General features: G+C 41.9%; 3 protein-coding genes across 8 annotated transcripts in view; 1 reads left to right on the forward strand and 2 right to left on the reverse strand.

The window, feature by feature from the left end:
* The window catches only part of LOC128872466 (disco-interacting protein 2), a 45363-nt gene extending 41511 nt beyond the window's left edge, over positions 1-3852 (reverse strand). For all 6 annotated transcript variants that reach the window (XM_054115183.1, XM_054115182.1, XM_054115184.1 and 3 more), the window contains exon 1: positions 3618-3852. In XM_054115183.1, coding sequence (XP_053971158.1) covers positions 3618-3702 — 85 coding nt within the window. In that variant the 5' untranslated portion in view covers positions 3703-3852. The remainder of the gene's footprint in view (positions 1-3617) is intronic.
* Positions 3853-4716: 864 nt separating this feature from the next.
* On the forward strand, positions 4717-10473 carry LOC128872467 (ATP-dependent DNA helicase Q4). Its single transcript, XM_054115185.1, has 7 exons — positions 4717-4973; positions 5134-8322; positions 8396-8683; positions 8759-9094; positions 9169-9328; positions 9414-9733; positions 9810-10473. The coding sequence occupies exons 1-7, from the start codon at positions 4863-4865 to the stop codon at positions 10038-10040; spliced, it is 4635 nt and encodes a 1544-aa protein (XP_053971160.1). The 5' UTR covers positions 4717-4862; the 3' UTR covers positions 10041-10473.
* Positions 10171-12486, reverse strand: part of LOC128872475 (uncharacterized) — a 4941-nt gene continuing 2625 nt past the window's right edge. Inside the window, exons 2-3 of the mRNA XM_054115210.1 lie at positions 11570-11949; positions 10171-11184 (exon numbers count right to left, since the gene is read on the reverse strand). Coding sequence (XP_053971185.1) covers positions 10795-11184; positions 11570-11734 — 555 coding nt within the window. The 5' untranslated portion in view covers positions 11735-11949 and the 3' untranslated portion in view covers positions 10171-10794. The remainder of the gene's footprint in view (positions 11185-11569; positions 11950-12486) is intronic.

Below are 12486 nucleotides of genomic sequence, written 5' to 3' on the forward strand. Positions count from 1 at the left end.
GATTCTAAAGAACAGGGAAAAAACAGATTTTAAGAATCTTGAAAATTGACGAATTCCACCCTTACGCGTATCAACAATTGCTTGTAAAATTGAAACTATTTAAGTACAAACAAAACGAATAACGGTACAAACGATTCTAAAGAACAGGGAAAAAACAGATTTAAAAAATCTCAATGTCGGGTGCCGATCATTTTTGCAATTCTTTTTATTTATTAATCGATGAAGGTACAAACGAAACTACTGGTGGTACAATCAAGTACCAACGAAATACTATCATTTTCCATAAAAGAAATTAATTCTTGAAAAGTCGGATGCCAGGTTCACATAGCTAAAAAAATGTCCATAGTATGTCCAAATCTAATACGGGGATAATTTCATTTATCTATTGTCTATCTGTTACGCGGACAAGGGGCCCGAAAAACCGCGAATGTCAGTATTTCCGAGGCCTGTACTTTTCCACGTGGAGGAGGGCCATTCGTGCGAAAAGCGAACGGCCATGAAAAATGATCTCGGATCCCTTTAAATCGCGAACGAACGAGACGACCGTTCGGCCGAGGGACTGCAACGTAGAAACCGGTCTGCCTCTCGGTGTAACAATTTCTAACTGCGAATGCAAATAAGCGGGCCGTCCAGCGAGTCAAGAGGCCACGGGAAGCGGACTCGAAACTTCACACCTGTAACGACGAGACGCACTCTGCCACGAGACACCCATGCGAAGTCTGCTGAAACGACGACGCGCTCGTGAGATATTTTAAGGAGTCCGTTCGTTTTGAAATATTCCGTCAACCCAGGTTGTTGGAGGTTGACCGTTTCACTGCTAAGCAATTCTTGCAAGAACGCTCGAAAACCGCGGGACCGTATTTTCACTCGATGTTGCTTCCTTTCGTTGTTGTGTTCTGTTCCTGACGTTGCTGCTTTTGAAAGACATTGTCAAGACACACCGAAACTCGCAGCGCAAGAGCGCTTTTTCCGTTTTCGAGACAAATGAACGCAGCGCTTTCGCGTCGCGTAGCAGTCAAACGGTTAAATAATGTGCTGACCGACGGTAAACAATTAAAAATTGAATTCCAGAGCCATTAACCAACTATTACCCAAAAGTTAGCAAAGGGTTAAGTAGCTAATTTAGGTAAATTGCGACGGATATTGTAACAAATTGTCCGAAAGCAGCGCGGTCGAATATAACGCAAGGGGCGAGCGATTAACAAAAACTAACTCGTTCGCATCTTGAACGCGTCCCGAAAAAAGTCGCAGCACTCGCGAGATGACCTACTACACATGCGACTGTCGTTGTACGCGACGTCGCTAATTTATAGCAGCCGCCAAATTGACGCTACCTCGTGCTCGAAAACACTTCAGTCTCTCGAACGCCGAGCTAATGGACTACGAAACTTGAACGTCGAAATCGCGTCAGTTTTTCTATGCTTGTTCGAAGTGTGCCAAGTATTCGGAGACGACACGAGAAACCGGTCGATGGCTCGTTACGAAAGATAGGACTTCAAACACAAATGACCACCGTGTAGCGAACTCTGTTAGAGTCGTTGAAAAACGTCGTGTGTTCTCGTAGATTTATCTCACGAGGGAACGTATCCAACCGTCCGTCTCCGATTTTGATGAAACTTGGTGGGTACGTTAAGCAGGTGAAAATAAGGGATACGTATTTTTTTTATAGCTGCCCAATCGCAAGGTTAGGGATTGAAAAAGTAGGAGAGAAAATTTGTGTCGTTATATAAATTTTTGTATCTCTTAAAATAATGTAAGAAAAAGTTTGTTTGTTACAAAGAAATTACATTTTACAAAATCTGTGACCACTTTGTGTTTCACCCCATTGCGTCATGAAACTTTTCCCCGAGAAGATTTCTTATATCTATCGTAGTTTTCGAGATAGCATTTTTCTGCTGAAACTTCAAAGGGTGATTTCAACCCCTAAACTTGCGATTGGGCAGCTATAAAAAAATACGTATCCCTTATTTTCACCTGCTTAACGTACCCACCAAGTTTCATCAAAATCGTTCGCGTTTTTATTTAAAGTGTTAAAGGAAAGTTTACATCTTTATTACGCTACTGTGTGATGTATTTTTAACTATTTTTAACATTTCTTACAACTCATATGATTTTCTTGTTCTCATCCATCCATTCCTTCGTCATTCTTTACATTTCATTTTAAACTTTCACCCTTCCGTACTTGGTCTCTATTTTATTTCTTCGTTAAAAAAAATTCTCTGTATCGTTCCAATTTTAGTACATGTACTATACGTATTTTTTTTATAGCTGCCCAATCGCAAGGTCAGGGATTGAAAAAGTAGGAGAAAATTTGTGTCGTTATATAAATTTTTGTATCTCTTAAAATAATGTAAGAAAAAGTTTGTTTGTTACGAAGAAATTACATTTTACAAAATCTGTGACCACTTTGGACCACAGTTGGATATGTTCCTTGTCGGTCTCGTCGTCGTTACATTCGTTTGTTTACACGTTTATCATCTTCTACGGAGCGTCGATTACCCAGATCCTAACCTCTTTAAAAAAAATCCTCCCGCAACATCCGAGTTCCCCGAGCATTCGATTCTCTAGCGTCCCAATTAGATTCTCGTCGCGACCGAATTTCACAATATCCTTGGTTAGGTTCGTAATCATCGACCGGCGCTTCTTTATTTCGCAGGACATCGTACATTTTCCCCGGCGAACCATTGTACACGACCCGTATTTCGACTATACCCGTAATTAACGTTTCTATACCGCAAGTTTCTCATACGTCGGTTTGTCATTAACTTCGGTGACCGTGGGTTAATCGTGCGTGTCCGATTCTTGTATCCGTACTTTTATACTTTTATTTCCATCCAACCGTTCTTCCATATTTCGACTTTTCACTTCGCCGGAGAGATCGTTACGAAACGGTCGTTTTACGCCGAAAGTGGAATCGTTTAACCGAACGATTCATCGAGACAACTTCGAGGACATCCATGCACATTCGGGTTTCGAGACGTACGCCATGCGAAGTAACTATTCGCGTTCCTCGAACGTATTTCACTCCGAACGTATTCAACTCTCTTTCCGAGACGTCGAATCGTTTAAACACTTATAGAATAATCGGCGTAAACGAATCCCGTTTCTATCGGGAAATTCGATCCCGATATACTGGCCACCGGTTTCGAACGATGGGTACGAACAGGTTTCGCGAGATTCGTTTCAGACGGCGACGGTCGATAGTGATCGTAGCCGAGTGTCGTCGTTAATTAAAAATGTATCGAAAAGAGTGTCAAAGGATCGGCGGTCGTAGGTGGTCGAAAAGAAAATCGCGACGAAGTACGCGTACGGAGCGAGGCGCGGTCGATAGGGACACTCGAGTGTCGCGATCGGAACGGACACGTTTGGAGGAATTCCAAATCCCTCTGGTATAAGCAACGTTTGACAGGGAATTGGATAACGCTCGGTTGGGGCACGAGAAGATTTTCCAGGGGCTGCCGTAGACGGTTACGGGGGAGCAAAACGGCAACAGCGAAGGTATTATCGATTTTATCAACTAAGGGGGCTAGGGGATTCTTTCTCTGGTGTGCAGTCACGGGGTGAGTCAGAAAGGGTTTGCGTAGCGGCGCATCGTGAAAAGCTGGTCGCCTACTCACCTTCGGATAACTCGAGATCCAGCTCAGCAAGTTTCTCCCGCACGTCCTCCGGGAGTTTGCCGATGTCGATGTTGAACTCGGCCATCGCTAGGCCATCCGCGCTGAGCCGAGATCACCAATTCTCCAGCCGTACATTCCACGACCCGTCACCACCGCTCGGCCATCTTGCCTTACACTGATCCGACCAACCGCCGCCAGCTAGCGACACCGTTCGATCACCGACCCGCGCAAGCGTGCGTATTCGATCAGTGATCAAATAATGCATTAGCTCGACGTACACCAAACGTCCTTTTTTTCGCTAGATTCAATTTCACGCCGTGATAGATGGGTTAAACGATATTTCATTCTTAATCGTTGCACCCTCCGAGAGGCTAGTCCTAGCGGAATTAAAAATAGAACGAATTTTCCTACGCGATGCCTAGAATTTTCCTACGCGAGTCCTCCATTCCTATTCATTCATTTCCCATCTAACGTCCTCCTTGTAGCTCCTCCTAAAATTTTAAAAATTTTTTAAATGCGAGATCATATTTACGCTCTTCCTTTCTTTTTTCGTGATTGCATCATAGTCGACTCTCTCTCTTAACCGGTACTCGTGGAACCGGACCTCCATTTTGTAAACAAATCGCCGCGCGCTGGTTAATTCGAAAATATACCCCAAATGTCACCTATTCAGCGTAAATAACATACAATACGTATAAAATCTACATACAATACGTAATAACGTATAATATTCCTAGATAAACTAATGGTTCACACTTAGAAACATACTCGCTATTCTTACCTACTATTTGTTACTATTCTATCGCCTGTTACCTCATATAGGTCCGATAAATTAAGATAAGGAACCAAGTTCGATTTCTTTTTATCGAACGAAGGACGTATTAGATTCTAAAACCTTTCGAACAACCTTACGTGTACAATTTTAAGGCCGCCACGTCTGTAAACGATCGTCAACATTTCATTTTCATTTTTATTTTGTGTAACTGGTTTGAACCATTCCGAGCAAACAAATTTCCATTGTCAACAAATAAGTATAATAATCACTGTAATAATTATACTCCGAAAAAGTCCACGTTGTAAAAGGATTTTACGGCCGTCATGCGATCTTACCTTCAGAGGAAGTACAGTATTTACGCGGGCGATTCCATGAGACTGTCAGCGATCGCGCGACCTAACCTCCAATATATGATAGTTTAACGTTTCGAAACTGTAAATGACTGTAATTTTTCTAATCCTTTCGAGACCATGGAAATACTAGAGGATCCAGTCTTCAAAACGAAATATCAAAAATATAAAGTTCGTGTCAAGTTATGGGAAAGCGACTTCACGAAAAAATATGGTCGCAAGCCTAATAAGGTACGTGACAAGTTTTTTTACATTTAAGGTATAAATTCGTTGAGATCAAGTTACTTAGGAATATCAGTGACGATTTTTCGATTTCGTTTTGCTATTAGACGGTATCGGTCGACTAGTTTATGTCAGTACAAATTAATACTGTATATTTATATTTTTTCAGAATGATATCAAAGAGGCCGATATAAAAATTAAAGAATCGTACAAAATGTATTGGAAATTGAAAACGCGTGCTTTGGAAGAAACGCTCATGGATATTACATTTTCTGACGAAGTGCAAGACAATGTTTCTGATAAAACGTTAACGCAAACAGCAGTTGAAGAAATCAAGAATAATGACAAATTATCGATAGCAGAGAATGTGGAAAGTACAGACAGTACAGATAAAAAGGATGTTGAAAGTCTAGATGAAGACAGAATAGAAATTACAAAAGAAAAAAGTATGGAAAATGTAGGTAAGACGGATGCAGAAAACATAAATCCACATTGTTGTGAAAATCAGCCTACCAGTAACAATTCTACAACAGATACAATTGAACCCAAAAATATAAAAGGGGTGTGGGGTGATCACTTAAGTAAGAGCAACGAACAAGTGCCAAAAAAGAAACAAACTCTACTTATAGGTAAATCCTCTTCTTTTCAATTATCGCAAAATAAATTCACAAGTTCAAGTTTCACAAAAAGAAATCCTAGAAAATCATTATCTACGTCAAAGATAAAAAATAAATCTGAAAAAAATAGTAACATTGATACAAGCAAGAATACGGAACAAACTATGAATGAAGACAAATGTAAAAAAGACAATCTTGATGCTAACGAAATAACGACGCCTATGTTTGGTGAACCAGTAAAAGTTAAATACGTAGAACACAAATGTGCTACTCAGTCAATTAGCACGGTACAGCAATTAATGGAAGGTCATACTGTTAATAGAAATTTGAATTCGGGCTGGCTGGAAAGGTGTGCAAGACAGAATAATTTGGAATACTCGATATCCGATTTACAGACGCTCTCTGGTACGAGCGATTCTGGAGTTGAATCTATGGAATCCAGTATTCAATCCCCTAAGGAAGATGTGCCAATGCTCGAGCCAACTAAATCGGTACAAATATCGGAAGACGAAGATTTTATTTGTAACAGCGATTCCGAAGAAGAACGTAGACATAAACGTATTCGAAACATTAAAAAAAGACTTAGCGATCAAGAGAATTACCCCGCTAAGAGGTTATGTGTCGATAACTGTACGAGTACTTCCGTTGAACTACTACGTGAAACAAGTATCGTACGTTCCACTGGGAATGTTGATACAACTTCTAAAGATATTACCAATAAAAATACAAGCAACGTTACAAATTTGGTCAACGGTAAGGATAAATGCAGCGACGAAGAAAAATATGTATCGGAAACGAAAAACACGATCGTGCGAACGAATGAAAATTCGGAGACAATATCCACCGAAATACAACCATCCCATCGTAAATCTCGTAGAAGAATTAAACACATTTCATCGGACGATTCCGATCCAGATTTCGATGAAAACGATCAGAAACAAACAAAACAGAAGGTATCGAGGAAAACACGGCCAAGTAGTAGCAGAAAAAATAAAACGAAGGAAACGAATTCCAGAAAGGAGAAAAAGAATACAGCTGGAACAAGGAGGTCCTCTAGAAACAAAAAGAACGCGTCAGTCAGCGACGAAGACTTGTTAAAGTCCGAAGAAGGGTTGAATCCGGAAGATACGAGAAACAAAGAGCCTGCGATATACGCGATAGAAACTTTACAAACTGTTCCGCGTTTTGCCGTTAGAAAAAGTAATCGGGGAGACCTTATCGAGCAATGCGCCAAATCAGTTTCTTTAACGAACGATAATCCAACAGTCAGCTCTGCCGTACCTACAAAACCGAAAGGGAAATTAACGGACAAAGAGAAATTGGAGAAAAAGGTGTCCGACGGGAAGATAAACGAAAACTTCGTTAGAATAAATTTAAAAAAGAAAGTATTTGTCCGCGGTAAGAAGAACTTTAATTTCTCCAAGTACAAGAAGAATCAGTGGAAACAAAAGAAGAAAGAATTAGGGTCTGGCGACGGTAGTTTAGAGGTGGCGGACTTTGTCGAGAAACACGGTATATTGACCTGCTTTAAATGCGGCGACGTCGGCCATTTTTCGAGGAACTGTCCAAATAGAAAGGGCGACGATCTGATAGCATTGGAAGAGATAGACGAAGGTTCGCAGTTCCCTACTTTAGAAGAAGCACAGCAAATGGCTAGTCAAAATGCGGTTATAGCACACTCTAATAGAATCGGTCGTTTGCCGCAGAAACCGTCGTTAGCTTTCGAGACGAAAAACGAAACAAAAGATTCGTCGTCGCCTTCCAAGGGAGAGAGTGACGCAAAGGATGAAATCGCGAATGACGATTTATGGGAACCCATCGAAGATGAAGAATCTCTATGCGGACACAAAATACCCGAGGATTTAATAGCAAAGTTACTACCCCCGGAGATTGCCGCTGTACCTGCGCTGTATAAACTTAACGACGACCAATCGTACATCGATACGCCACCGGAAGTGTTCGAGACGTTACGGAAATTCGGCCATGAGACTTTCAGACCCGGACAAGAGAAAGCGATAATGAGAATACTTAGCGGCCAATCGACGTTGGTCACTCTGTCCACCGGTTCCGGAAAATCTTTATGCTACCAGTTACCGGCGTATCTTTACTCCAAACATTCCAATTGCATCACTCTGGTAATATCGCCGTTGGTGTCTTTGATGGACGACCAAGTGACGGGTGTGCCGTCGTTCCTATCCGCGGCGTGTCTGCATACGAACCAAACTCAGAAAGTGCGAGACAACGTGCTGCAAAGGTTGAAGCAAGGAAAACTGAACATCCTGTTGGTTTCCCCGGAAGCCGTGGTCGCCGGCGACAAATCGTCCGGCTTCGGCGGCGTATTTAGGCAGCTTCCACCGATCGCTTTCGCGTGCATAGACGAGGCCCACTGCATCTCCCAATGGTCCCACAACTTCCGTCCTTCTTACCTCATGGTCAGTCGTGTTCTCAGAGAAAAGTTGGGCGTGAAAACGGTGTTGGCTCTGACTGCCACCGCGAGAAAGGCTACCTGCGAGAGCATAGTGAAGCATCTGAATATACACGACGGAATGGCGGGCGTCATCTCAGATATTCCGATGCCGAGGAACTTGTTGCTGACGGTCTCTAAAGACGAGAATAAAGATCAAGCTCTGATCGAATTGTTGCTGAGCGAAAGGTTCCGAGAGTGTAATTCGATTATCGTTTATTGCACTCGTCGAGAAGAGTGCGAAAGAATCGCTGGCCTCCTAAGAGTTTCCTTACCGGTATTCTATTATTTCTTTTGGTCGCTTGATCGTGTAATATGATAATTGCATGTGCTTGTATGCTCTTTAACAGGAGGACCGCAATGTCGATAAACCTAACAGTAAACTCTCCCCGTTGGCGGAGCCGTATCACGCTGGTTTGTCCGCCTACCGTCGGAAAATCGTACAGAAGGCGTTCATGGACGGGCTAACGAAAATTGTTGTAGCTACTGTTGCTTTCGGTATGGGTATCAACAAATCGGATATACGAGCGGTTGTTCATTATAACATGCCTGGCACGTTCGAAAGCTACGTTCAGGAAGTCGGACGAGCCGGTCGAGACGGGCTTCTGGCACACTGTCATCTGTTCTTACATCCTAAGGTATCGCGATATTCTTTAACGAACGTACTCCAATTTATTCGATTTAATTATATTTACTAATTAATTAATTTGCAGGAAGACAACGATAAGTGGGAATTACGTCGGCATATTTATGCAGACGGGGTAGACAGACATACGATCAGGCGTTTGCTTCAGAAAGTTTTCATTCCGTGTTCGTGCGCGGAGTTGCGGGAGAAGAATGCCGACTGCAGATGTCCTGGCCATGAAGTTGCTATGCCAGTCGACGAAACAGTCGTAGCGTTAGATATTTCCGAAGAAACAATTTCAACACTTTTATGCTATCTCGAGCTACACCCTAAGCGATTTATCACCGTCCTTTCTTCCGTGTATGTAAGAGCTAGAGTGTCGAGTTATAACGGGCCTCAAGGACTAAAGCGTGCTGTACAATCGGTGATTATTCGCAGTATTTTATATTTGTTTATTCAACAGACTTTACGTTTGTAATACGAATATTAATATTTTAGTCACCGCCACTTGCAATGGCGATAGCGCTAGATTTGCAAAAAGGTATCTCTCATGAAGATAGTAACGTTATCGAGTTTCCAATCGTGGACATAGCTTCCGCTATCGGTTGGGATAGCGGAGTGGTGAAGAGTCATCTTAAAAGTTTAGAATGGAAAACAGGTGTGTTTTCGCTATTAATTATATGATATATTTCGTAGGAATAATTGATTGCATTAGGAAAAGCCAACTTTTATTTATTTTTTAGTTGACGGAGCTTCGAAGCGTTCGGCCATTTCGGTAAGATACGATAAACTCGGTTTAAGAGTAAGAGCCCCTGGCGATCTTAGGGAAGACGAGCTAGACGAAGCGCTCGATGCTTTATTTAGTCGTGCACAATCCCGAGAAACCTCGGCTTTGCAGCAACTCGAGACAATTAGCGTGACGCTTCATAAATTCAGCACGCGATCGGTGAGAAAGTGTCTAAAAATCGACGAAGAAATTACCAACAAATCCGACCAATTGAAGAGCGTTATTCGGAATTATTTCGAAGGAGAAGTTCTATTAGATATCGATCCGAAGCAACAAGTATGGAACCTTTTACGATGACGTATCATTTGGTCGTCGAAGCACGCTGAACACGTATCCTGCGTTTTTGTTTCAGATGAAAGTGGAAAACGAAGCCCAAGTCGTCACCGATGTGCGAAATTTAATCGTAAGCTATCGCGAGAGTAATTTCAATGGACGCGCGATTGCTCGTATCTTTCACGGTATACAGAGCCCCAATTATCCCGCCTATATCTGGAACAAGTGCCGCTTTTGGAGGGCTCATCTTTCGAGCAACTTCAATGCTTTATGCCAAATCGCAACGAGAGAAATTTTGGCGTTACGCTAGGATAGTACATTTTAATGATTTCGAGGGTAAACTTTTAGCGATAGGTTCAACGCGTTATAGGTTATGTTCAATCATATGCAACTGGTGTATCGACTGAGTAATTTTATTTTAAAAAACTTAGAAAATGAAAGATCGTGTAACGTTTTATTGTTTCAATAACGAGTGACAAAAATTGATATAACTCGTGATACGTAAAATGTTTACTCGCGTGTGCCTTAACAGAGTAACTTATATATGTATATATATTTTTTTTTTTTTTTTTTACATTTTCGCCCGTCTTTGGAGCGCAGCGAGTCCTCGAGTTGCGCGGTTGTGCTTCCGAATGTACCAAATGTATCGTAGGTGTAAAACTCCCGAATAAATCAACCGTGTAAGTGGAGGGCTTACTGTAATTTTAACGTGAACGGTAATAAAGATTCGTTCGATCTTTGTACCGAGTATTCACCGCCACATCGTTACTAATAGTTGGTAAACAAATCCCCAATATAAAATCCTCTTCCCGCACCAATTGTTATTCTCTATTTCTTCCGTTTGCGTTAGTAAATTCGATTGATTTATAATGATACCGTCTAAATTAATAAAAGTCGCGAATAACTTTGTAACTTTCAATGATTATGTTCAATACGACGTTTCTGTTTTATCGAGACGATGGAACAATGCCTGGGACGCGGAACGTTTATTTCCTTCGTGTTCCCGCGAAGGAAAAAACAATTACTATTGATGCCGCAGCGCTTCTGTGACAATAGTTAATTTCTCACGTTACGACTCTCTTCATGTAATTACAATGTCGCAGGATCTTTTGCATACGTATTTGCTGCATTTTACCGACGCGATCCATGCAGGTTTCGTTCTGGCACACCGCGCAGAATTCCGACGATATCGCGTGAAACGGCGAACGAAAATAAACGCTGGCGTTCTTCAATGCTTTGTTTTTATGGTGGGCCCAAATGTGTAACGACAGCTCCAGAAACGACAGGACTGGCAAGAACCAACGGAAGCATACGAGCGCCATCAGAAACAAACAAATCGGATGTATTTGCCCGAAGCATGTACCAACGGGAACGGGCTCCAACTCCATCAAATTCTCGCTCTTCTTTAGAGAACCGTCCTTGGTCGACAACGTTTCCTTAACTTCTTTCGGGATCTGAAAAATTGCCATTTATTAATTACCGTTGTAAGCTTCCTTCGCGCTCGTTTCTCTTAGTCTCAGTATCGCGTCAGACGGATACATGTTTATTCTACGTACCTTTTACGACAAACATTAACAAACGCATTCTCAAATCTCTATTAACTCTAGTTGTACGAATCTGATGCTAACGGAGAACTTACGACAATTCGGTTACTATTTGAAGTCCTCGTGAATCCAGGAAGGTTAAAATTTTTACAACCGCTCTCTACTTCAAGTATCGCACGCAATTACGCGTTTCGTGGCTCGTTAAATTTTGTTTCTTTACAAATTAAAGAAACGACATACATTTGATAGTGATCGGTTAACGTTAGGTTTCTCGTTACGGTCAATTTCTCAATACCTGGAATCGCATCCGTCGGCTCTTGGTTTCCGTTCCCACCACGCTGATCTCCGGCTCTCCCGTTTCGACATTGTTCACGGCGGCAACGTGCCGTCTTATCTCGTACTCGGAAGCTGGCAAGCTAATGCTTTCCCCTGTCTCCTCGTCGACGAATATCTGGTCCATATTTTCCGGCGAACGTTGCGTCGCATTAACGAATCGTACGCGCTACGCCTGCTCCCTCTTTGTTTTCCTTTCGATACAAGTCTTCGTATTCGAAGAAGGAAAATAAAGTTTAATGTATTCGAACGTACGTAGTCGGATCCTCGGGGTCACTTCCCGGATACCGTGCTCTGCGCGGGTTTTATTCTAATGATTAGGTAGCTCGGCGTGAAAACTTTCTGAAACAAGGCCAACAAGAACAATTCGCTATCATCGATTACGACCATTGATTCCTTCGGGACGTTCGATCGATGTATTCTTCGTTTTCAACGTGTAAATCGTTATCTGCGGGAATGGAAGAAAACGAATCGAAAAATCGAACAGAAGAAAAATCTACAATTTCTGACAGACTCGTGACATGATATTACGATATCTCAGTTGTACATGGACCGATTTGATTGATTTTGGTTTTATTAGAAACCTTACGTGCGATTTACATGAGAAAAATGCCTTTAAATTTAGAAAATATTGCAGGCGTGATGAGATATTAATGAAAGAATTTTCAGGTTAGGTTGGAATCGTAGTTTTACGAGTAAAAAATACGTGGTAGCGCCAGCGCCAGTATACACGGTGGAGTATATTTTTTCATGTACTTGGCGTCGATTAAAGTATTCGTAAGTACAGGGTGTCCCAAAAATATTGGTGGTCCTTGAACGAGGTGGTTCGGAGGGTGATTTGAAACAAGTTTTTCCTTAGCGAAAATGTTGTCCGAGACT

The sequence above is a fragment of the Hylaeus volcanicus genome, chromosome 2 (assembly GCF_026283585.1).
Source record: "Hylaeus volcanicus isolate JK05 chromosome 2, UHH_iyHylVolc1.0_haploid, whole genome shotgun sequence".
In the NCBI taxonomy this organism is placed as follows: Eukaryota; Metazoa; Arthropoda; class Insecta; order Hymenoptera; family Colletidae; genus Hylaeus; species Hylaeus volcanicus.

Bases quoted from the DNA above. Each gene is read 5' to 3' on its own strand.
- LOC128872467 (XM_054115185.1), top strand. From the start codon at position 4,863: ATGGAAATACTAGAGGATCCAGTCTTCAAAACGAAATATCAAAAATAT. The intron at 8,684-8,758 runs GTATCGCGATAT...ATTAATTTGCAG, and splicing joins ATCTGTTCTTACATCCTAAG to GAAGACAACGATAAGTGGGA. The intron at 9,095-9,168 runs GTGATTATTCGC...TTAATATTTTAG, and splicing joins TAAAGCGTGCTGTACAATCG to TCACCGCCACTTGCAATGGC.